The following is a 26,678-nucleotide window of genomic DNA, read 5'->3' on the forward strand; positions in this document are numbered from 1 at the left end:
CCTCTCGGTAGTTACAGTCCCCCGAACCCTCAATCTCTACCTTGCGGGTGTATGTTGAGAGATCCCCACACCAGGGATCACAAGGGAACCTACGGCCATCGTGGTCAAACATAATTGCACTCCCTTTATGTCACGATAACCGGGTTTTGTCAGTTTTTCTCATTGTCGTTAAAAACTGAATGGCGACTCCTATATTACTAGTCAATTGGGTGTAAACTCACAGGAAATCCAATTACACTTGATTGAATAAAAAGAATCGTCACACCCACGAGGGACGAGGTCACGCATTAGCCTCGTGCTTTTTCGACCCCCTCACACCTTTCAATTTCTTTTGCGAAAAAATACCTTAAAATAAAAAAAAATGCAAGAGACAACCATTTCCTCTTTTCTGGCATTGACTCCAATTATCCGGCCTTTGACTCGCAGATTTTGCTTACTTCACCTCTGTTCCTCCAATTTTCCCCCTTAAAACCCAAAACTAGCAAAAAAGACCCAAAAAAAATAAAAAAAAAATCTCAAACATCCTCTCCTTCATCTCATCCCACAACCTTTCCAATTCACCCCACTTTTGCGCTATTCCTAGAATCCTAAGCATGATATTATAATGAATCACATTCAACTCATAACAACCCTTCTTCTTAAACCACTCAAAAATCTCCATAGCTCTCTCCCAACTCGACTGCTCTTTTAAGATAATACTCCTCTCCTTGTTGCTAAGCCTCTCTTCCCCAGGCTTAAACGCCTCGTCTAAGTCGATAATGCTGTACAATGCCAACATTATGGATGGAATACACCTTCAATACGAGGCCCATTTCGTCGAACACCTGGTGTGCACCTTCTTTTCAGGAAAATTTCCATGCCCACCTTCAGATTCAACTTCACCATTTTAACTTTTTTTGTTGATTCCAACTGTTCCCAGATTGTAATCTAACCAATTCATCAACAGACCCATGTGGGTTTTTACTCAAACTATTATGTTTATCAATTACACCACTTGGGTTTGTTTTCTGCTTCTCAAATCGTCGGAATTTCTGGTACCATTTATTGGGTATTTCAAGAACATTTGATTCTCTAGCTGTTTTGGAAGAATCTCAAACTTCATTCCAAAAATAGAGAGAGATAGAAGTTTGAGATTTTTTTTAAGGTTTTTTTGTGCTAGTTTTTGGTTTTAAGGGGAAAAATTGGAGGGAAAAGGGTGAAGTAAGCAAAACCGGCGAGTCAAAGCCGGATAATTGGAGTCAGTGTCAGAAAAGAGGAAATGGTTGTCTCTCGCAATTTTTTTTACTTTAAAGTATTTTTCCGCAATTTTTTTAAAAGGTTATTTCTCGCAAAAAACGGGTTATAAAAATGTTATTTTTGACAAATTTGCCTCCTTTAAATGACTTTATTAGGCCAAATTTTCGTGAATTAGAGAAGAAAAATACAAAAATCAAACTACATCATATTACGATTCGGACATCACCTGAGCCAATAACTAGCTTCTATAAAGTAACAAAAACTTAACCTATATCGACGTGGCAACATCTTAGAGGTCAAACTTCCTCATGTAACCAAAAATACAACAAGATCTACATAACAATCCACATGGCAATCAGCGACAGGCTCAAATAACGTGGACTGCCCAATCAGCAATTCCTTTCCCTCCCCCGTCTTTCCTTTACCTTCCTTCCCTTTCCTGAAAAAACCAAAATTTCCAAGAAATCTCAAAATCAAACTCTGCAAAAACAGAAACGTAAATCCTGAAAACAAAATCAAATTTGCTAACAAAATCACTGCAATTTTTTTGATACATTTTGATATTTTCAAATGATCAATCTACACCATATTTTCCCTTTTTCAATCGATATGATTGCTTGTAGAGGATTCATCTTCACCATTTTTATCCTCAACTTTGTTCTTGCTTGTCATCTTATTCTCCTTCAACCTCTCGTTTCTGCTTCAGGTAATTTTTCTGGATTTCTTTTTATTTTATTTTTCATGGAGTTAATTGAATTGAATTGTATTCTTTAGTTGATGGAGTGTTGTAGTGCTACTTGATTTATAGGGTTCATTAAATTATTCAACATTTTTTAAATTTTTATGTACAATTTTTTGTAATGTGCTAATTTTATATGTTAGATTTCACGGAAGATTGAACTATACGGATTTTATTTATTTTGAAATGCTTGATTGGTTAGGTTAAGAGTTTGGGCGCATTGCGGTAGATTTTAATCGACTTTTTGTGGGTTTGATTGATTGTTGATTGCTGATTGCGGTTAGGTTTTCTCGGGTTATCGGGCATGGAGAAAGAATTTTGCTTTGATTTATAGTGCTGCCTTGGTTATGGATCATACATTGTTAGTGTTTTGTTTTTGATGTATTGCCATGTACTAGAACTCTTGCCATTGATTGTTGATGATTGCAAATAATTGAGGTACTTTAAATGTACATTGTGTACTGAGTATCTTCGATAATTGCAAAGAATTGGGGTACTTTAAATGCACATTGTGTACGTGAATGTCTTCGATAATTGCAAAGAGTTGGGGTACTTTAAATGCACATTGTGTATGTGTTTCGTGATGAATGTTATATAAATGAAGGGTAACTTTTACATATTTACAAGGAAGCTTTTGATTGCTATTAGGGTGAGTTCTGATAGTAGACGCGAAGATCTTTTCTTTGCTCATGTTAGGTGACTTTCACATAACCAGGGGTAACTTTTAGTTAGGATGACTTTCACTCACTTGTGACTTTCTTTGCTCATGTTAGGATGACTTTCACTTGTGTTGTCGTCGGAAATTTGTGAACATTGTAAAGAGATCCTATTTTGATAAACGTGCACACACACGCTATAAATATACATACACACATGCATAATATATGTGTAATGTGTACCTATTTACACACAGAAATACACATTATGTCTAAGCCTGCTAGGTTTTTCAAGCAATGGGAAATGGCAAATTCTTTGCCACAATTTCATTGCTTACCTTTTCCAATATTACTCACAATTACAAGACCAACTCCATCAAAATATTGTAGCTGTTCTATGGCGAATTCCTATGCATGCAAATGTTCCCAACACATACACCGAGCTTAATAGAGCGTATTACACCTGCAACAAATTAATTTTTCTGTTGCTACATGTTACTAGGATATTTTCAATTTTAAGGATATCGTCATATCGGGAAAACCTTCGAGGTGGAAAACGATTTATCTAATTGTGAAGTGTTTTATTTGTAAGATTGTTGTAGAAAATTTTATAAAATTTGCCCAAAAAACCTTTTATAACCCGTTTTTTGCGAGAAACAACATTTTAAATTTTTTTGCGAAGAAAGACCTTCAAGTAAAAATAAATTGCGAGAGATAACCATTTCCTCTTTTATGGTGTTGACTCCAATTATCCGGCGTTTGACTCGCCGGTTTTGCTTAATTCACCCATTTTCTCTCCAACTTTTCCCCTTAAAACCATACTAGCAAAAAAACCAAAAAAATAAATAAAAAATTCTCAAACTTCCTCCTCTTCATCTCATCCCACGAACTTTCCAATTCACCCCACTTTCACGCTTTTCCTAGAATCCTGAGCATGATATTATAATGAATCACATTCAACTCATAACAACCCTTCTTCTTAAACCACTCAAAAATCTCCATAGCCCTCTCCCAAGTCGACTGCTTTGTCAAGATAATACTCCTCTCCTTGTTGCTAAGCCTCTCTTCCCAAGGCCTAAACGCCTTGTCTAAATCGCTAATACTGTCCAATGCCAGCAATATGGATGGAATACACCCTCCATAAGAGGCCCATTTCGTCGAACACCCGGTGTGTACCTTCTTTTCAGGAAAATTTCCACGCCCACCTTCAAATTCAACTTCACCATTAATCTTTTTTTGTTGATTCCGACTGTTCCCAGATTGTAATCTACCCAATTCATCAACAGACCCATGTGGGTTTTTACTCAAACTATTATGTTTATCAATTACACCACTTGCCACTTGGGTTTGTTTTTTGCTTCTCAAATCGTCGGAATTTATGGTACCCTTTTTTGGCTATTTCAAGAACATTTGAATCTCTAGGTGTTTTGGAAGAATGTCAAACTTCCTTCCAAAACAGAGAGAAATGGAAGTTTGAGATTTTATTTTTGGGTTTTTTTTTGCTAGTTTTTGGTTTTAAGGGGAAAAATTGGAGGGAAAAGGGTGAAGTAAGCAAAACCGGTGAGTCAAAGGTCTGATAATGGGAGTCAACGGCAGAAAAGAGGAAATGGTTGTCTCTCGCAATTTTTTTAACTTTAAGGTCTTTCTTGGCAATTTTTGTTTAAAAGGTTGTTTCTCGCAAAAAACGGGTTATAAAAGGTTGTTTTTGGCAAATTTGCCTAAAATTTGAGGCGTATTTGAACAACAATAAAACACTGATGGCAAGCACGTCTCTTGGGGTGTGATGCCAAATCTTTCAGAGTTTCAGGGGTAGTTTCCACTTCTTAGAGAATTTATTTCAGCAAAAAGGGTTGTCCGGCAACTACCATATCAAGGTATAAAATATTAATATACACTTCTCAGCAGGTTCCCTTACGGGGTGAGGAACAAAAGCAGCTATTCCCTCGATTTTGACTAACACAAAAACTCCACATTCTGAAGCTTTTGATTCATGAAGCATCTAATAAAAATCACATATTATATTCTCCTAATAAGGCTAGGTACATCAGTAACACAGTTCTGAAATTTTCTAGAGTTCCTCTCCTTCCAAATATGATAAGTCGCAACAGTGAAGGCCATTGTGTATAACTGAGGAGTAGCAATTTGCACCTCTTGAGACCAACCATGGCAGCATCTGTGATGGTTCTTCCATTTCAACATACCCTGCCAGACCTCAGCCGAAAAAGGACAAGAAAAGATTAAGTGATCTATGGTCTCGTTTTCCCGTTTACACAAGATACACAAGGGATCATGATGGATTCCAAACTTTGCTAGCCTATCACAGGTAGCAAGTCTACCTTGAATAGCTAACCAACCAACAAAGACAGAGTTAGGGGGAGAAGGGTTATTACAAATAAGTTTCTTCCAAGACACACTCACCTGCTTCCCTCTTAAAGCTTTGTAGACAACACGTATAAAAAAAGAGCAACTGCTAAGAAGCTGACTCCCTCGAGGCACATTCTGTAAGTTTCTGTGAGCACCTAAAATCTTCCTAATCATCCAAGAAGCTTGATTAGGAACTTGAAACTGCATCACATCCCTACCTTTGACATAATACGTGTGAATCCATCGAATCCACAATTTGTCCTTCTTCTGCATCACATTCCACAAAAGTTATAAATGGCAGCATAGTTCCAAGTAATCATACATGTTATGTTTCAACCTCCAGCGGCCTTTGGTAAAGTATGTTTCTCCCATGCTACAAGAGCTCTCCTTGAGCTACCGGAAGCACCAGTCCACAAGAAATTTCTACAAGCAGCTTGAATGAACTTAAGAACCTTCTTGGGGAGGATAAACACCTGACACCAGTAGGTTTGAAGACTGCATAAGACTGACTTGATAAGCTGAATTCTTCCCACATAAGATAGCAATTTGGCAGGAAGAGATCCGCCCAAGGATTTTCTGAATAAGAGGTAAAGAGTTTCTTTGAGGACAAAGGAACTCCTAAGTACTTAAAAGGAAAAGACCCTTTCGAGAACTGAAACTCATCCAGTATAGCATTGTTAAGCCCTCCAAAATAGATAGAACTCTTGCTAATATTTTCTTTCAAACCAGAAACAGAAGAAAATTGATTGAAGACTGGATACATCTCCCTGACTAAATTAACATTTCCTCTAGTAAAGAGAAGAAGATGAACGGCGAAGCAAGCATGAGTAAGGTTTAATTTTTTGCACCTGCGATGGAAACTGAATCTGGAGTTATCCTTTAGTTGATTAAGGCACCTACTGATATTCCATAAACAACACAAAAAGATACGGAGATAAAGGGTTGCCTTGGCGAAGACCTTTCTTTCCCTTAAACGGTTTAGTCAACTCACCGTTAACATTAAACGTGTAAGAAACAGTGCTCAAACATTCCATAATCCAAATGACAAATCTCATAGGAAAACCCAAATAGATCAGTAAGAATTTTACAAAAGACCATTCCACAGAATCATAAGCCTTTTGCAAATCTATCTTCAACATACATCGGGGAGAAATATTCTTCCTATTATAACCCTTAACTAGTTCATGACTCAGGATGATGTTGTCAAAGATGACTCTTTCCTTTACAAATGCTGATTGACTATCACTTATCAAAGAAGGTAAGATACTCTGCATTCTGTTGGTGATGACCTTTGAGATGATTGTGTAAAGAACAGTACAACAGGCTATCGGTCTGAATTCTTCAACAGTTGAAGCATGGGCCACTTTTGGGATTAGAGAAACATAAGTGCAGTTTACCTGAGTTGGAAGCTGACTATGGATGAAAAAATCTTTCACTGCAGATTTCACACTAGCCCCAATGATAGGCCAGGCGGTTCGAAAGAATAGGACATTGTAGCCATCAACTCCTGGTGCCTTACCCTTGTCCATACTAAAGATGGCATCTTCAATTTCCCGATCAGGACATGAGCACAAAGTTGAGTTTGATCTTCTGCGCTCAAAACATGACCAGAAGTAAGGATATCCCTATTCACCATAGGAATATACTCTGTAGCCGACCCCATAAGAGAACTATAAAAATTAATAGCTTCTGCTTTGATCATAGCCTGGTTTGTAGCCCTAGTACCATCTTGTCTGATCAAAAACCTAATTGCATTCTGGTTCAGTCGTTCCTTTGTATAGGAGTGAAAAAATTTGGTATTAGAGCCACCCAGCTGGATCCATGTAGCCCTCGATTTTTGTTGCCAAATCTTTTCCTCTATTTTACTCCATTTTTTCTAAGTTTCGAAGTAAGGACTTTTCTTTATCAACCATTTGAACATTTGCCAAATGCTGAGGAAATTAACTTTATATCTCATGTAGTTCAGACCTGATATTCTCAATTCTGTCAGCACAACCAAAGAAATGTTGGGAGTTTAAATCCTTGAGAGGAATTTTAGGTGTTTCAGTTTCAACTAACAAGCAGAGGAATATGGTGCATCTTGTATTTCCAACACTCCTTAACAATCCTGCCAAAGTGGTCATGTTCAGCAAGAACATTAAGAAAACGAAAAGGCTTGCTTTTCTTAACATTCGAGGTATCAAAATTTAACAAAATAGGATTATGATCAGAGACATTTCTCTCCAATATTTCGGCAGTGAGCATAGGAAACTGATTCACCCAGGAAAGATTAGCAAAGCACCAATCTATTCTAGAGGAAACAGGAACTTCTTGATTATTGCTCCATGTATAATATGAGCCAGTAGTTTTCACTTGAATTAAATCCTTGTCAGCAACACATTTCTCAAAATCTCGGATATCAGACATGGTAATCGTGGGCCCATTCAATCTGTCTGCCATCATTAAAACAGAGTTGAAATCACCACAAATCAGCAGAGGTTCAGCATAAGAAGCACATATATGAGAAATAAATCCCAGAGGCCCGCTCTACCTTCCTGTGAGTTCAGACCATACACAACAATCAACAAACTGGATGTACCTAAGTGAAATATCTGTGATTCTGTTACACTTACACATGCTCAAAATTGCAACATCAACACTACATGGATTGTGAGCAAACCATATTCTACCATTTTGAGCAAACCGATATCTTTTCTTTGGCCATGCCCCTTTTTAATTATTATTATTATTATTATTTTTATTTTTTTATCTGACAGTATTTGTTTTCATAAAAAACTCCTTTTTACTTCATCATTATTGGAGATGTCGATGTCCATTTCCGATGTAGCCAAACATTCATTTGTTCTTTTGGCTGTGGGATGTAATGGACTAAATCAAAATGGCTCTTAATACCTCTTCGCTTCCTTTCCATGAAGTAGAAGGTGGTCCTCCCGTTGTCGTCCTGTTATCGCTTTTGGGTCAATTGGAAACGTCCTCTCTGCAATTGTAGGGGTAAGGTTGCGTACGTCCGACTTCCCATTACCCCACTTCTTGCGGGAGCCTCTTTGAGGCAATGGGAAGGGATACTGATAATGATGATTATTATTGGAGATGTCAATTTCTCATTAAATTCTGAAGCGCCTCATGTGCTTAAGGTATTCACATCCTCCTTTATGCCTTTTAATTTTTTAAGCTAGGCATTGAGACAAAATGATATAAAATTGGTAGAACATGAAAAATTTAGTTGTTGTTATAGACATGAAGGTTCTTTTTTTTTTTAATCTTTTTTTTTCTGTAGTAGTAAGAAATAAGAGCAAAGCTCGTTAAGTTTACCACAGTCAATGAAAATAGCAAATGTAAGTAAAGTTTGCAAAGCCTAGCAAAGAGATTAAATCATTTGTTTTGCTTCAAGGAAACATCAGCTTGCCATAGAGCCTTTTGAAATATCAGCTTTTAATCTTGAAACTCACTGCCGGCCAGACTTTCTAAGGTAGTGGCCTTGTGCCATAATATTTGGGATTTGGGTTAATAGCTATGTATTCTTAAGTCATGTTCATGTTTTGATTGAGAACTAGTGTGTGGCTTGGGCAATGCCCGATTTGTGACTTCTGATACCATATTATAGTGCTTTACACGTGTTGGCGAAATGGCGAGACAAGTTCACCGCTTTGTATTTTTCATAGTATCATATTGGAATGTACATGCGTTGATGAGAAGAAATTAGTACTAATAATTAATAGCTATAAAAAGTAATAACTCTAATCATACTCTAGTTGGTCAGGATCATTATAGTTATTACTTATAGTAATAATTCTTCTGAAAAGATCAGGACATTCAATGAAATTGATGGATGAAATGTGTTATGAAGCAAACTGTCTTGGGTCCAGGATTAGTGAGTCATCTTCCACTTACGTAATATAATTTTTGAGAGGTATTCAAATATTTGGGATCCAATGCCAAATCACGCTCATTATATAATGTGGTGCCATGTTGCCAAGTGGTGGAGATTGGTGAAAGTAAACTCCTTTTAATAAAGTAGTATAAGTTCTCCCTGGCAACCAAGAATTTTCATGCCATGCTGAACTTCTGCTTCTGTGAGAAAAGTCATTTGAACATGTTTTATTTTGAAATGTTAGGGGAAGCGTTCATCATTAACTGGGGCCTGTATCTAGTCTGATTTGACTGCTGGCATTTTGTCGCGGTTGTTTTGCACCTAATGCACATATTCCTGCTATGCAGATGGAATTCCTATGAAAGCAGATGATTTATTGGAAAAGGCTACACAAAGTATAAAAGTAAAACGTTACAGTGAGGCACTTGAGGATCTTAATGCTGCTATTGAGGCAGATTCAACACTTTCGGAGGCATATTCACATCGGGCAAATATTCTCCGTCGGCTGTGCAGGTTAAATATTAATTTTTTGGATATTTCAAATAACTTCAGTGCTTATTGTTCTATTGGAATATCAATTGGTCTTGTTGTTGACCCTTGTGGTTTGCACGTCTCAGTTGAGGAATGGCATCTAAAATCTTACCTAGATGTATTAATTGTCTTTTACCATGGATAAGCATATAGTTGAAGTTTAAGTTGAAGTTGAATTTGTCTATATGTGAGGAAATGGAAGAATGGCACTTGAATTTTGTTTTACATTGTCAATTAAAAAAAACCAAACTTGATTCCAGTTAGCTGGGCTTTCAATATAATGGGGGTTTTGGTTAGGAGAGGTTTGAGAGAAAAAGAGCTTTTTGGAGTGAATTAGAGGTCTGACCTTTAGAAAAAGCTAATTGGTAGTGTTTGGTTAAGAGAGTAAAAAACTAATTATGAAAAAGCTGAATGTAGAAACTTTTTGCAATTAGAGGTTTGAGAAGTTGAATGAAAATGACTATTTTGTCCTACTATTGTCTATAATTACAACCGTTACCAATCTTGGTACTCTACGTTATTTTTCTCTTAAAAACATTACTCACACGTTCTTCTTCATTTCACCCTATTTACTAGACTCGTTTTTTGTTGTAATAAATTTTATATTAGTACTTTGAAGCAATTGAAAGTTATTTCAACCATGCTTGTAATATCATTACTAATATTTCTATATTTGCAAATAATAAATTATTAAAAAAATTAAATTAAGAATAATTTTTTTGTTTTATTTATTTAATGTTTATTCAAAAAATAAGATAAAATAATAAACACAATAAATTTTGTCTAATATTAATAAGAAACAAAGTATGTGAATGTCCTTAATGGTTATTTTACATATTAAACAACTAATAGCTACCAAACACTTTTACACAAGCAGCTAATTCAACCTGCTAGTCAAACCAGCTAATACAACCAGCTGACCGCTAATAGCTAGTAAAACCAACTAACAGCTAATCTCTAACCGCTCCTAACCAAACAGGGCCAATATCTACCGTTGTTCGTGACTACTCCGTACTTAAGAAAATTTATGTCATTAGCTATACTACAGCTTGAGGAACCTCCTTGAACTGCTTGAACAAATGACCGTAGTAAATCATATTCCTATTTTCAAGATTCAAGAATCTCCTCAAGATAAGTTTAATAATTCATGAGAAGAGACAAATCATAGACCTTGAAACTTCTATGTTTTTTTTGTGTATGATTATTCTGCCTCAAAGTTAACTAGTTAACTTTCTCTGTCGTCATGTATTCTTTTGAGGACGTATAGATAATTCTGGAACATTGGCTTTTACAGCCAAGTGCATGAATTAGAACATTGTGATCCTTCACCTCAAAAAAAAAAAAGAACATTGTGATCCTGATATGCATTAGAGTAGTGCCAGTAGTCAAATGGACCAACCTACGACTGGGTTCATTTTACTGAACAGAACTAATCAGGAGGTTGTTAGCTGAGAATCAAACAGGCCAACTGAATACTTCTGATCACATGGGTAAAAACAGCCACTACACTTGAAGTAACTAAGCTTTAATCAATTCAGGTTACAAACAAATTGTAAAGTAAACTTAAACAATATCATAAATTACACGTGTTTAATAATACCCACAAAGAGTTAGCTGCATATTCTGACACATGTCAAATGCAACTTGAAAAAGAACTAGATGAACAATAGAATTCAGGAATAATCTTAATACTGTTCTGCACAAAAATCCTTCCCCTAGGAGAATAGGTTAAACCCTGCGGTAATCCTAAAAAGCAAGTATGGAGTGAAAGATACGCATGTGTTGCCTTCCTCCCCAAGACCTGTTTCTCATGTTCCTTGCATGCACCTAGTCTGTGACATAGTCAATAGTACTTTGTTATGCTTTTGTTCACGTTCATGTCCTATGCCAGAGCGTTGTGTTGCCATTGGCCCATCACTACATCCAAGTAAAAATATAAAACATGAAATTTTCTAGCTAGATGCTTCCATCCAACCACCCTCACATGCAAATAAACATAATGGAATAAAAATATACAATTAAACAAGAGTCACAAAACAAGTCCAAATAATTTTCATCAGCCATAACTAATTAACGGAATAGCAGACATGGACAATTTAAGAAATTGTTTCTCGAAACACCATTGGTCCATTACTACTTCCAACTTCCTAGTAAAAGTGTAAAACATGAAACAACTATCTAGATGCTTCCACCCAACGACCCTTACATCCAAATAAGGCATAATGCCAGGAAAATACACAATTAAACAAGAGTTTAAAAAATAAGTCTTCTAATAGCAAGCATGGCTAGTCTAAGGAATGGTGTCACAAGAACCATAATGGAAATTGTCAAAACTCTCTAAAGTGAACGATGCATCGCCTAGATATACACGAGAACTGCTTATTGATTGGCAGCATTATTTTTCCAAATGAACATCACTAATGCTGAACTCACTAAGAAGATAAATAACACATCTAACCAATGTTGTACGTCCTAACTCTAAATAGCCTTATGAAGCATCCAGTGGTCAACCGGCTGGAGTTTGGAGTTGTTTGAACTTAATTATTTTGCATGGGCCATGATGCTAGTTGATTCCAGTGCAACCAGTTGAGAAGCAATAGAATACAGGGAACCATGAAAAGCATTAGATCCACCACAAGTCTTCAGAGTTTCAAAAAAAAAAAGAAAAACAACAACCACAAGTCTTCAAGATCACCCTAAACTGCCCTCAATTTGGTTACCTGCCATGGCATCATCTTTATGTTGATGACACCTTTTACATATCAGCAGTGGAGGAAATGAATCATTTTTGAAGCATAAGTTTGTACTATTCTAGACACGTTTAATTGGGGAGTTTTCATTCGTGATATGTGCTGATGTGTGGAATGGCGACGCTTAAATGTAAGAGAAGCTTAGAGAATAAAAATATTGAGTTTCAACTTCAGAAAAGTAGACATCTGCTCTTTTGCAGTCATTTAAAATTTTAGAACTAAAACAAAGTATGAATCAATAATTTTGAAGGTTTATTAAGCTTGAGGGTTTACTTTTCATTCTTGTTCTGATTATCATGTTATTTCTCGTCGGTAGACATTCAGAATCTCCCCCCCCCCCCCCCCCCCCTACGTTACGTAAGATGTATTTACTTTGTTGAGTAATATTCTTAATGTGCAATGTTTAAGGGAATACCATGATTAAATAATTGTGAGGTGGTAGACCGGTTACTGCCGATCTGTCGTTGGTCAAATTTGCTACTTCTTTTCCATGGAAAACTGGAAATGTGTAATATTTAAGAACTTCCAGTTATTAAGTTTTGAGTTGGTTTAACAACAACCTTCATACTTGTTCTCATTAGCGTGTTTAGTAATGTTGATAAATGTGTTGTTTCTTAAATGTAGGTACAAAGAGTCAGAGATAAATTATAAAAAGTATCTGGAACACAAACCTGGAAATTCAGCTGCTGAAAAAGAGCTATCTCAGTTGCATCAAGCTAGAAGTGCTCTGGAAACTGCTTCAAGTCTCCATGATTCTGGAGATCTTAAGAGAGCATTGGAGTATGTTGACAAAGTTGTGCTTGTTTTCTCTCCTGCATGCTCAAAGGTGTCTATTTCTCGCGTATTATTTACCAGGCCTGTTAAGATTTTCATATGTTTAGCTAACTTGTTTAACAAAACTACCTTGTTAACGTGGCAGGCCAAACTTTTGAAGGTGAAATTGTTGTTAGCATCAAAAGATTATTCAGGTGCCATTGCTGAGACTGGTTATATCCTCAAAGAAGATGAGAATGACCTTGATGCTTTGCTAATTAGAGGCCGTGCCTATTACTATTTAGCAGATCATGATGTGGCCATGAGGTTTGATCAAGGACTTGTGATTACATAAGTTAATTCTAAATTTCAAATAGTGAGTTTAGGTATCACAATAGACACTTATTTTTTTTGTTAACTCAGGCATTATCAAAAAGGACTTCGTCTAGATCCAGAGCACAGTGAACTGAAGAAAGCTTATTTTGGATTGAAAAATTTGCAAAAGAAGACAAAAAGTGTAAGTGGTTGAAACAATTGCTGAATGTTAGATATTTTTTTGGAGTGGGAGTCGGAGAAGTATTGTGTCATTTGACACTTGTGTTATTTTTACTTCTACAGGCAGAAACAAACGTCGATAAAGGTAAATTCCGCCTTGCAGTGGAGGACTATAAAGCAGCTCTTGCTCTAGACCCTGCTCATGTAGCGTACAATGTGCATCTTCATCTCGGATTGTGCAAGGTGTTGGTGAGATTGGGTAGAGGGAAGGATGCTTTGAGTAGTTGCACGGAAGCCTTAAACATCGACGAAGAACTTCTTGAAGCTTTGGTACAGGTTGGTATTCACTTGCAAAATTACTGTATGTTGATTTGTTGTAAGCTTGAAAAAACTGATGATGCGGCAAATGCACCTACCAGATTGATTAGGTGAAATCCATGAGATTGTCTGATCAATGAGTTTTCATGTTTAATTTCTCTAACAAGATTCATGTCACTTATGCAGAGGGGTGAAGCAAAACTTTTGACAGAAGATTGGGAGGGGGCAGTGGAAGATCTGAAAACTGCAGCTCAAAAGTCACCCCAGGTTGGTTGCCTTGGATAAATTGATAGGTTTCCGGTGTCCATATTAGCTTCTAGTACATTTCTTTGGGATAATTGTTTTGGCAATAGAATCGGCGGATCTTTGATCCTTAGTGATCTATTATACTTGCATATTGCTGACATGGTTTGTGCTACATCTGGTTCTTTGATTTTCTATTTCATTTCCTTTTTCTTTTCCACGTCTCTCCACTTGTCTTGCACCCAGTCTCTATGAGTCTAAATGCATAGCGGGTGTTGGGTCTGGATTTCAGACCCTGTATTTTCTTTTTATTTGGAATGTTGTTTTAGATTGTTTGTCTACATGATTTTAAAATCAGGAATTTTAGCAGTTAAAAAGATCTGGAGCACACACCGAGCTTAGTGCATCAGTATATCCAGTTATGATTCAACTGTTTGGAGTCTTTAGTTGCTGTGTTACAGGACTGTGAGCGAGTACAGTCTGGATTGATAATTATGTGACGTGGCACGGTGGCAGGAGAATTGGTATCCATGATCTGTATGAACTCATTATCTGTTCTGTATGCAAAATGTTCTAAATACCTTCTTGTGCGGCATGGCTTGGAATAAATGGAAATATGATAACTTGCCTGATTCTTATATCCTATTCAACCGCTTTATGTCTCTGTAGATTCAAATACTTTTTGCCCATGTACAGGATACGAGCATCAGAGAAGCACTAATGAGAGCCGAGAAAGCCTTAAAGTTGAGCAAGCGCAAAGACTGGTACAAAATTCTCAGTGTCTCTAAGAGTGCATCTGCTGCAGAGATAAAACGTGCCTATAAGAAGCTTGCTTTGCAGTGGCACCCAGACAAGAATGCTGAGAATAGAGAAGCAGCTGAAGAAAAATTTCGCGAAATAGCGGCTGCATACGAGGTTAGAACTTCACACTTTAAAAATGTTATTTATCCTGCCTTCTCTGCCTTTACTTTTTTTTAAGCTCTTAGTAAGCACCATAAGTTTTTCCATTGATATCAGTCATTTGCTCCTCAATGTGTTAGCTTTGCCTATGGCTCAATATAGGGTTAATGTATTAGTACTATATAACATATATACTAGTATTAGATTTTAAGTAATCTTATTTCAATATGGTTCTTTAGTGGCTAAGCAAGCATGCAATGTTACTGGCCTGCTGCTGCTAGCTTGATGGATAATTAGCAAATGATTTTCAGTAGCTAACTAGCTATTGTCGTTAGTTCTGTTGGCAGTTTTCCACCATCTTCTACTCTGCTGTTGGAGGTGAAGGGGAGTTTGCGAACATGTCAAAAGGAGGGCGTAAAACTTAATATTCTGGATTTTTGTGTGTGTGTGTGTGTGTTGGGGGGGGGGGGGATTTTTTTTTTATTCCTAGTGTATAACATTCTGATTCGTATTTCCTGAGCAGCAAAGTTATACAAGAGGGGTGGGGGGAGTATTTTTCCTGATTTGTTATATTCATCAAACATGTGTATAATAGATTAAGATAGGGTACCATGTCATTAGAAAGTGGCAGAAAGGAAGAAAGCTATCTAAAACTTTAACCAATTGTTGTTTCCTTTATTCCTTATTCATTATACTCCGTCGGTTTTTTTTTTATGTATCCACTTTCTAAAAAGAGGTGTTTTTTTTACGTATCCACTTCTACTTTATTCTATTTTTGGCAATCATTTTTTATCTCCCCCTTTTCCCCATACTAATTACACATTTTTGTCATCTCTCTCCTACTTTACCACTATTACCCATTAATTTATTACATCTCTCTTACTTTTTCAACTTCTTTCTTACACCACTCATCGAAACAAGAGTTTACCGTGAATGAGAACATAAAAAACCCCGGAGGGAGTACCATTATTCCATTTAAGTGATTAGTTTATTTCAAGTTATTGAACATTTCTAATCGCTCTCCCTAAAGTGGAAAGAAGGGTTGGAAACTATTTCAAGATACATGAGAGGAGTCGTACAAAAGCCTTGAAAGTGATCAAGAACTATTTGTCAGTCTCTTAGTTTCATGAATTTTTTGAAAATCAAGTATTGGATTCTCCAATCCGTTACTCACGTTTGGCAGACTTACATCTGTGAAGAGTCTAGTCTATTAGCTGTATTCTAATTTTCTTTAAGATATGCTAATTTCTTTGATAACTTTTTTTGCTGTATTTGAATTTCTAAAGAAATGCTAATATTCATAATCCTGTAACTCCATTATGTATCGAACTCTGCGAGGGGGGCCTTGAGAATTGATGGAGGTGAGCTTTAGTGTACAAATTTGTAAAGGAGTAAGATAGTGTGCAACTAATAGTGGCATGCCCACTTTAAGATTACTCATATGGGCTGACTGTGGCACTAAAGTATCTTTCTTATACTTCAAATCTTTCATCTTCAGTAGACCTGTTTAGCGACTAGTATGCATTAAGGCTATGCCACATTGTGAAACCTGCAATGTTCAATTTGTGAAGTTAATGACTGATTTATAGAGGAATTGGCATATTTTCTTTATGTTTATCTTAATTTTCTGTTTAAGCAGACCGCTTTATGGGTTGAGCCTGTTTTACAAGGTTTTTAGTAGGACTAGGTGAGGAGGGGGTTATGTTGGGTTTCTTGGCCTCACACTCCAGTAGAAACTGAACCTGGGTGGCCTTAGGAAATCCCACAGGCTCTCAAAGACTGATCTCATGTATTTGTTTGCTGATTTGCTTTCTTTTTTTCTTCAGCAAAAAATATTTGCCATATGCTAGGGTTTTGACCCTGTTAATTAAGCTGTTTTGTAGATACATAACTTATCTGCGTGAACTCAATTTTTGCATTTGCATTTGCAGGTTCTAGGGGACGAAGAAAAACGTGTAAGATATGACAGAGGAGAGGATGAAGAAGGCATGGGGATGGGTGGCGGTGGTGGTGGTGGTGGTGGTTATGGATTTGGTGGATTTGATCCTTTTGGTGGTGGGGGACAGCAGTATACATTTCATTTTGAAGGAGGCTTCCCTGGTGGTGATTTTGGCGGATTTCATTATTAAGGTTTTCTGATGTGAGTCCTTTCTCCGCTGAAGTCAGAATATAGCTCAATTGTGCAACATGATTAGGAAGATTTTTTCTATTCTTCTTTTTCACTAACAACTGAATGGGTATCTTCCAAATTCTCAGCCTTTTGTAAAGTCTGCTAAATCAATGGCTGAGAAAAAAGCTTCATCCAAAACTTGATTTAGCCATTTTCCCCCAGTAACATAGACTGAGACAGCATAGACCCTGTTTCTTACTGCGGTTGAAGTGTAATCTATTTGTAGTCAATAATTTTTGGATCAACATAGTTAGTGTCGAGGAAAATAAACTGGGGAGAAACAGGCGCTTTAGTCTTTAGAGAAGGTTTTGAGGATAACGGATTTTGGTGACACGATGAAGTTGATCACCGGCTCTATACTTGTATTGTTATTATGTGACATATGAAATGAAATCAAAATTTTGTTTTTGCGTCATTCTTTGCAGTTCTGCTCTAACATTTGCAGTCCTGATCTGTCTGCTCAGTCAGCGTCTTTGTCGAACTTCCGGACTAAACATTATATCTTTATTTTCTGAAAGTAAATGCTCCTCCAGAAATGCATTACTTTATGTAATCTGTAATTGTTTGATAATCCCAAATTAGTTTATAACCTCTGTTTAGTTTTGTGTTTTATGGATTTGCTTACTTTGCATCTCGAATACATGTATGGTCTTATATATTAGTGGAAAATCATGTTCTTTGAGAACCTTCACCCTGTTCCCGTGTACATCTAAAGTTAGGCGTACCTAAGAGTGTAATATATCTCATGTAAAAATTTCAAAAGGAGCAGAATTTATAAAATAAACAGAAATATACTCTTGGATACACCCATAAGGGATTAGGATAGACTTTGCAACGTTCAACACAATTTTGCTAGTTTTATGACTTCTCTAAGCACATTATTTGATCCATGAAAATATTGAAAACGGCAGCATAACAAATGATAGCAATTTTATGCTCAAATGTACTTTTCTATTACGCAATACGCATTAGAGAAAAGTTTTGCCTTGCAAGTTATCGACTTGGAGTAAGTATAAAACAGAATCATAAATACTTATACTACTCTCTTTTTTTCAATATTAAATAATTGTATATGAGAAATTTTATACCGAATCCAAATGTACCCAGGTCAATCCGGTGAAACTAACAACCTATTAACCTAAGCTCCTAGTGAGTAGGAAAACAAATATTACCAGACTAGATCAAATACATCGAATTCAGAGTGCTCCGGCGGGTATAAACCTTTACTACTACGCCAAATATTACTCGATAACTCATTGTTTTCTCAACATGTAAACCTGAAATTTGCTTTTCTGGGATCAAAATACGGTTTATCATAATAAGATTACTCTCATAAAACCCCACCAGCAATTGAGGAACCAGACCCACAAGTAGGCCAAGTGAAACCAAAATGAATACTTTAACTTACAATTCAGCTGTCAAAATAGGTAACAGATTCACAAATCTCAACTAATTTGGTCTATGGAAGATGATGGCATATAAACCTTGAAACCAAAGCTTGTACTTTCCAAGCTGTCCTCAACAAGAAGCAATCAAAAGATTGCCCCTGCAAAAAAACAAACAAAACTTTCCTGCATTTCTAAGCAAAAACTTTTTCACTATTTCAACAACATTATTTGCCAATTCAACTAAATTTTGAGGTTCTCAACTCAACTTAAAATTGTTTATTTTAACCTTACACCTAACTGTAAGTTCACTTTAGTATATAACATAACTTCTGAAGCCACTGGCTATCACAACTTGAACAAAACCAAAAAAAAGAAAAAGTTAAGGGGAGTGACTTAGTACAAAAATGAAGATCCTTTTTGTAGCATTGTTTCTCGAGGGTGTAGTCTTCGCAATGGCTCAAGCACAGGCACCAGCTCCAGGACCTGCAGGACCTACAAATATAACAGCGATTCTTACGAAAGCTGGTCAGTTCACCATGTTTATGAGGCTACTAGAGAGTACTCAAGAAGCTGACCAAATCAACAACCAACTCAACAACTCAAAGTCTGGCCTCACAGTTTTCGCCCCACCTGATAACTCCTTTTCCAACCTTAAATCAGGGCTGCTGAACTCTCTGTCAGACCAACAGAAGGTGCAGTTAGTGCAGTTCCATGTACTCCCTAACTTCATTTCTCAATCTGAGTTTCAGACAGCCAGCAACCCTTTGAGGACACAGGCTGGGAATAGCAATGATGGGGAGTATCCACTAAATGTTACCACTTCAGGAAACCAAGTGAATATAACTACTGGGGTAGTCAATACAACAGTGTCGAATTCCATTTATAGTGATGGGCAGTTGGCTGTTTACCAGGTGGATCAAGTCCTTCTTCCTTTGGCTTTCTTCAAATCACCAGCACCCGCACCAGCTCCAGTGGCAGGTAAGCCCAAAAAGGATGCAAAGGCGGGTGATACTGCAGATGACAACACAGAAGACACTACTAATTCTTCTGGTGCCACTCAATTGGTCAAGTCTGGGTTGAATGTGGTGGTCTTTTCCATCTTCTTTGTTGCTGCTTCAATCTATATGGTTTTATGATTTTCTTAACTTGTTTTCTACAATTCCTTGGTTATTTTTTTTTGGAGATTTCTGTATCGAGTTAAAGTTTTGGTTGATGATGCTGATATTATCTGTACTGCTGTCTCAGTGGCTTAATTTTTGAATTCAATGAAACAATTTCATTATTCTTCCTAACCTCCCACTTGTAAAGCTCTTTCTTTAAGTAACACAAACACATAATCTTTAGACTGCTGGAGATATGTGAGGGTATGGAATCTAAAACACAGTTGTTTCTGTAACGGATATAAACTTGTCTTTACGAGTGTTCTGAAGTTAAGTAAAAGATTTCACCAACAAAAAAAAAGGTTAAGCTAAAACACTGTGTTCTGGTATTGAATAGGAATGGTTGGAGAGGTCTGCCGCTTGCCTTATGTCTGGTCTGCTAATCGGATTCTACACAGATAGGAACGCGCCACTACAAGAAAAACGCTATATTGCGACCGCCAAATATCAGTCGCAAAATAGGGAAAATCAGTCGAAACTATATTATGCAACTATTTGCGACCAATTTGAGGTAGTCCAACACACCCCGTCACAGATTCATTTTTGCGACTAATATTCTGGTAGTCGTAGAAACTGCGACTACTTTGCTACTCCGGTGAGACTGCCAATTATGCGACAACCTTGACTTTTTTGCGACTATTTCATATGTAGTGATGAATCGTATTTGTATAGGGTATTTTAGACGCATTTAGGTTGCATTATTAGGCAATTATATCATTTTAGTTGCAGGCCGCATTTGCATAAGTTATGGTACTATTGTGCTCTATTACACTCCGTTTGTGTTTTTCTTGATATTCTAGATGATTCCATAATCATTATGATGCTTTCGGAGTGCTTGAAGTTGATCTAAATGATAATCGGAAGATTTAAGTCGAAGACGAAGAGTTCGATCGGAGAAGTTAATAATTTGCATTGATTCATATCGCCTATATCACATTACCCATCGGCAAGAGCACCTTGGGAATCTCATGATCGATGCTAGCATTACTCAGAGTTTTAGCCGAAGTCAAATCTCAAGGACCTAGCGTCGTAAGCATCGTAGCAATGAAAATCAAGCGGGCAGGCAGCGCCCCCGCTTGATTCCGCGCCCAAGCATCAACGTCTTAGCAAGGGAGATCCAGCGGGCAGCCAGCGCCCCTGCTGGCTTTTGCGCCCAAGCTTCACGCATCAAGGCAATACCCAATCTTCGTCACAGGCATGAAAGCCAACGCCCTCCCAGCGGGCCCGCTGGATTCCGCTTGCATACTCGTCGACGACGCCTTTTGTTTAGTGATCGTCTATCGTCCTTTTAAATCGTAACTTATGTCATTATTATTTTCTATTTATCTTTTCCTATTAATTTATTTCCCTTATGCTTTATTTCCTAGAACCCTCTCTCACGTTCTTTTTGGTTTTTCTCTCTTCATATTATTGAGCCCTAATACGTTTTCATTCATAAATCTAGAGGTAATTTTATAATTCTCTTGCTTTAATTCTTTGTTATTATTTTTGTTCCATAGATTAATTTCTATTTAATTATGAAATTAATATTTATTATTTCTTTCATGCTTGTTAATTCAGTTATGAGTGACTAATCGTTTACTAGGGCTAAGTAAGGGAAGTCATGTTAATACAATGCCTGTTATGCATTAAAGTTTGTTAATTTATAGATTATGTTTGAGTAATCCCAATTTATTTGTTCTTAATTGTTGATTCATGTAATTGGCCAATACCATGGATTGATTATCTAGCTAATAAGAATTAGAATCGAAATATCATATTCTTAGAGGCTTGATACAATTTGCAATTATGATTATGTTAGCGACCATAATGCATATGTTTGATTGAAAGTGTAAAGACCCGACCATAGGATAAACATATACTTTAATTACTCAGCCTATTTTATTCATTATTGGATTGATTTTCATTCTTGTATTGGTATAAGCATGGTGGACCGAACATACACCCGTCTTTTAATTCATTGATAAATCCTACATTTATATTATTGGTTTAGTTTCATTAGTTATAAACCAAAGATTACCTTTTGTTTATTGAAATAGTTTATATAGTTGGGCAAAATTTAATAGAACTTCTCTCCTTGTGGGATCGACCCGTGTTTTCTAAGTATCTGCTAACAACAGACAACATGCACTTGCGGTATCTTTTTCATTCACTAAGTTTTTAAACGGCTAGATTATGTCAGTTTTAGTTTGATTATTTTAATTGTTTCCATTGTCTCATTGGAACTTTAAATTCCAATTGAGGCAAATCTCACTACGTCTTCTTCGTTTATTGTTTATGCCCAAGTCTTTTAGAATGGGTACCTAGCTTGGTTCCTCGTGATCCCGATCTTGGTAAGACTCTTCGACAACTCAAAAAGCAACAACAGAAGAAGAAGCATCAGGGTCTCAAGACTCACGGACTCCACCGAGTCACGCGATGTATAAATCCCTGAAACCATATGGGGTGCCTTCCTCGAGCAGTGTTCCGACTAGACTCACAATGCCTATTATCAAGGCAATCAATTTTGAGATCAAGCCAGCTTTAATCTCCATGGTATCACAAAATCAATATGGTTGTCATAAATGTGAGGAACCTACCAACCATCTGCAAAGGTTCAACCAACTGTGTGGTACTATCAAGCATCAAGGGGTCACTCAAGACCAATTGAAAGTTATGTTGTTTGGTTTTAGTCTTCGTGATAAGGCTCAAACATGGTTGAACGATGGTAACGAGACATAGTGGAGTGCTATTTCACAAGTCTTTCTTGAAGAATTATTTCCCCCCCACCAAGACTGCTGAAATAAGACACAAGCTGACTCCCTTCACACAAGAATATGGAGAATCACTTAGAGAATCTTGGGATAGATTTAAGGCATTGCAGCGGTCTTGTCCGCATCACAACATTGAAAAACGGTTCCTGGTTCAGATTTTCTACCATGGTTTGCAAGATGATACGGAGAACATCGTTGATTCTGCTGCTGGGGGTGTTTTTCTTGATATAGAAATGGATGCAGGTTATGACTTCCTTGCAAATCACTATAACACCACAAGAACCACATCTAAGAAGGGAAAGATGATGGACGTTGACGCTTATTCTCTATTGTCCTGGCAAATGGTCGCTTTGAACCTAAAAATTAATTCTTTGAAGGCTCCTCAGTGTGGTACTCCCCCAATGAGTATCAATGCTATACATGTCTAGTGTAGCTCCAGTGAAAACTTTTCACTGTGAAGTATGTGGCATCCAAAGTCACTTTGGTCATGATTGATCTTATAGTTCGTAGAATACCACGCAAATGGAGAAAAATATCCCTATTCCAACTCATATAATTCGGGTTAGAGGAATCATCTCAATTTCTCATAGCGGAGCAACAATGTTCAGAATCCTCGACCCAACAACAATGGTCACAACTACAGTTCCATCCACCTGAGTCACATGTTGTTAGGCCTCCATTTCTACAAGGAGCCTCACATAATGCTCCCCCCGAGGTTTAATAGGCCCCCACACTAAGGATATCAGTAACAACCTCCTCAGAGCAATGCTAATCCAGAGCCTGACATGTGTGATATGCATGTATAAGCTCATTGCAAATATGCAGAAGACCGCAGTGATGGCTCAAACGAACCATGATGAGAGCATCAAAGAGTTGAAGAATCAGAATAGAATAGAATGTCAGAGAATCAAGTTGCTTAACTTGTTGACACTCTATCTTAGAGGCAATCAGGTACACTTCCAGGGCAACCCACTCCGCCCCAAGCTTAGAATATAGAAAATGCAAATGCTATCACTCTTAAAATTGGCACTAAATATGATGCTCCCTCGATGTCCACTGATGATGCAACTCTTTCTAAGGAGAACATAGATGGACCAGAGAAGACAACCTGTGCAGAGCTTCAAATCCCGGAGGTTGATAGTGCTGATAAGGTTGGCGCAAATAAGGGGAATGAGAAGATTTCTGATTCTCTCACTATAGTGCCTAAGTTGCCACTAACTCACCGGATGCAGAAAACTAACGTCGACCAACAACTTGGTAAGTTCTTGGCAATGATCAAGAATCTTGAGGTAACGGTCCATTTTACTGATTTAATATCTCAAGTTCTTGTTTATGCTAAATTTTTAAAACAGATTATCACAAAGAAAAGGGATTATGGTGGTGTGAAGAGAGTCTCTCTAACTGAAGAGTGTAGTATTATATTGCAAAACAAGTCCCCACCTACACTCAAGGATCCTGGTAGTTTTTCCACCCCCTATCATGTAGGTGCATTGTTAATTAATAAAGCATTTTGTGATTTAGGTGAAAGTGTATCTGCCATTGTAGACACCTACTTTTGTCCCCATTCCCGAAAGGGAAGGTTTGATGATGAGAACATAAATCTCCACTTGGCAACGCATCTCCTATAAAATAACGGATCTCAATCACCCTTTCATTTCAGCCAAAGCTACTATTTATAGAAACCTGCTAAGAATAGTAACTGCCGTAAAAGGTAGTTGTTAAAAGTGGCAAAGTCATAAAAGATAGAAACCTGTCAAAATTAGGTGTTGCACTCCAACATAAATCCTAAAAGAGATAGAATTTGCATTCTTGGTATAATTCGAAAATAAGAGTTACGTATTAATTAAATTCCTAACGAACCTAGAGTTCGTAATGGGTCCAGACGCATTCCGTCATAAGTTAATACGCACTAAAAGACTCGGATAAATCTCAAAAGCTCCGTGTTCTAAGAGTCTAAATCTGACATAGAACTCGGCCCAGATCCCATTTTCAACGCCTGGATCTGGGCACCGAAATCTTCGGCGCCCAGCCCTGGGCGCTGAAAGTGCCTATCTTTTTGGATTCGTATCTTAAAATCTATCTTTACACACACTCTTTTCCTATAAATACAGCCTAAAATCGACGTGAAAAGAACAGACAATTCCATAATCTGAGCATTGACTCTAGCCTTAAGCCTAAGCCTCACGCTGCGAAATTGATCCAGCGTTCTGTCGCAATCGACCCAAAAGTCGAATAGAACGCATCCTGCCCCTTGTAGCTTGATGAATTAAGCCTAAATACTGGAACATTGCTTGGAAACCTGAGATTCGTTAAATAAAAGGAGAAATAGCAAAGCCAAGTGGTTAGTTTTCTGAGAACCACAATGCACCTCTCAAGGGTGCGTTGTAATGTGTCCCTCATATGATTTAATCGCTTTCATCACCCTTTTATAAAATTGTCAAACTATTAATTTGATTGATCTATCACGCCTAATAAGATAATATCTTGGACAATTGAATTATCATGCTAGGTACCTTAAATCCATCTAAATAAGATAATCACGACCGATTTAGTATTATGTGTTGCATATTGCTAAAATCAATTCAGAATAGTTTAATAGTTTAACGCATGTCCCTTGAATTATTTATGTTGAGCTAGTAAGGATAACCTGCCTCTGGAGTATTATCGATGAGCACTCCTCTCGGTAGTCACAGTCCCCCGAACTCTCAATCTCTGCCCTGCGGGTGTACGTTGAGCGATCCCCACACCAGGGATCACAAGGGAACCTATGGCCGTCATGGTCGAACATAATTGCACTCCCTTTATGTCACGATAACCGGGTTTTGTCTGTTTTTCTCATTGTCGTTAAAAACTGAATGGCGACTCCTATATTACTAGTCGATTGGGTGTAAACTCACAGGAAATCCAATTACACTTGATCCGACAACGTCACTGTTAGGTTATGATACATATGACAAAACGTAAATCATGCGGAAAACCTTAATGCCAGGAAACATATTATTTACACATAATCATTTAGCATAATTTAGGAGCATACACTTTGTAGCGTGCCCTCCCTAGCTGCGCCCGAACCGAACAAGAACAAGTCTTTAGGACTCCAAATGTCGTCCCTCCGTAGATAGTCCACAGTACGTCCGGATCCGCCTCAAGTTAGACCAACTAGAATCGCCCTTAAGGTTACTAGGAATTTCGGCTATTGTGTTTGCAAGTGTATGGCTGATTTTTCTTTCAAAAACTTACCTTTGAATACTTCAATTGTATCTATAAATTATGACCCTAGGCACTTATTTATAGAGGTATGGAAAAGGAATTATAATCCTATTAGGATATTAATTAGTTTAATTAGAATCCTGCTAGGACTCTATTAAATAATCATTATCTAATAGTTTTAGGATTTAATCATATTTCGAATCCCGATTGCTTTAGGATTCCCGCACGAGCATTGCACGAGCACCGTACACCCGCGCAAGCCTTGCGGCCCACGCTAGGCGCACAGCGCTCGGCCCACTGCTGTTGTGCTCTCGCGCGCGCGCCCCAGGCCTTGGCTGGGCCTGGCCTTGCACTGGGCCTGGTCGAGGCTTGGCGTGCGATGGTGCGTGTGGCTCGCTGGACGATGGCCTGGCTTCGTGCTGGGCCTTCGTCTAGCGGGCCTCGTCCGATGCTAATTCGTACGATACGCTTCCGATTAAATTCCCGATTCCGGAATTCATTTCCGATACGAACAATATTTAATATTTCCGATTCCGGAATTAATTTCCGTTTCGAACAAATATTTAATATTTCCGTTTCCGGAATTATTTTCCGATTCCGATAATATTTCCGATTCTGACAATATTTCCGTTTCCGGCAATATTTCCGATTCCGGCAATATTTCCATTTCCGATAATATTTTCCGATACGTACCATGTTTCCGTTTCCGGCAACATCTACGACTTGGATAATATTTATATTTCCGATACGATCCATATTTCCGTTTCCGGCAATATCATCGTTTCCGGAGTATTCACTTGCTTGTGACGATCTCAGCTCCCACTGAAACCAAGATCCGTCGATTCCGAATATCCATATATAGAGTATTTAATGCTATTAAATACTTGATCCGTTTACGTACTATTTGTGTGACCCTACGGGTTCAGTCAAGAGTAAGCTGTGGATTAATATCATTAATTCCACTTGAACTGAAGCGGCCTCTAGCTAGGCATTCAGCTCACTTGATCTCACTGAATTATTAATATGTTAATTAATACTGAACCGCATTTATTAGACTTAACATTGAATGCATACTTGGACCAAGGGCATTATTTCCTTCAGTCTCCCACTTGTCCTTAGGGACAAGTGTGCATTTCCTAAT

General features: G+C 37.5%; 2 protein-coding genes across 2 annotated transcripts; both read left to right on the plus strand.

Annotated features, from left to right (window-relative positions):
- Positions 1–1,610: 1,610 nt before the first annotated feature.
- Positions 1,611–17,441, plus strand: LOC110797199 (dnaJ protein P58IPK homolog). The gene is made up of 9 exons (XM_022002296.2): positions 1,611–1,942; positions 9,214–9,379; positions 12,772–12,973; positions 13,067–13,227; positions 13,324–13,417; positions 13,519–13,731; positions 13,900–13,980; positions 14,653–14,871; positions 16,788–17,441. Exons 1-9 carry the CDS (start codon positions 1,807–1,809, stop codon positions 16,983–16,985), a joined length of 1,470 nt encoding a protein of 489 aa, XP_021857988.2. The 5' UTR covers positions 1,611–1,806; the 3' UTR covers positions 16,986–17,441.
- Positions 17,442–18,697: 1,256 nt separating this feature from the next.
- Positions 18,698–19,706, plus strand: LOC110797190 (fasciclin-like arabinogalactan protein 11). Its single transcript, XM_022002286.2, has one exon. The coding sequence runs from the start codon at positions 18,819–18,821 to the stop codon at positions 19,548–19,550; it is 732 nt and encodes a 243-aa protein (XP_021857978.1). The 5' UTR covers positions 18,698–18,818; the 3' UTR covers positions 19,551–19,706.
- Positions 19,707–26,678: the final 6,972 nt, after the last annotated feature.

This window comes from Spinacia oleracea, chromosome 5 (genome assembly GCF_020520425.1).
Source record: "Spinacia oleracea cultivar Varoflay chromosome 5, BTI_SOV_V1, whole genome shotgun sequence".
NCBI classification, from domain to species: domain Eukaryota; kingdom Viridiplantae; phylum Streptophyta; class Magnoliopsida; order Caryophyllales; family Amaranthaceae; genus Spinacia; species Spinacia oleracea.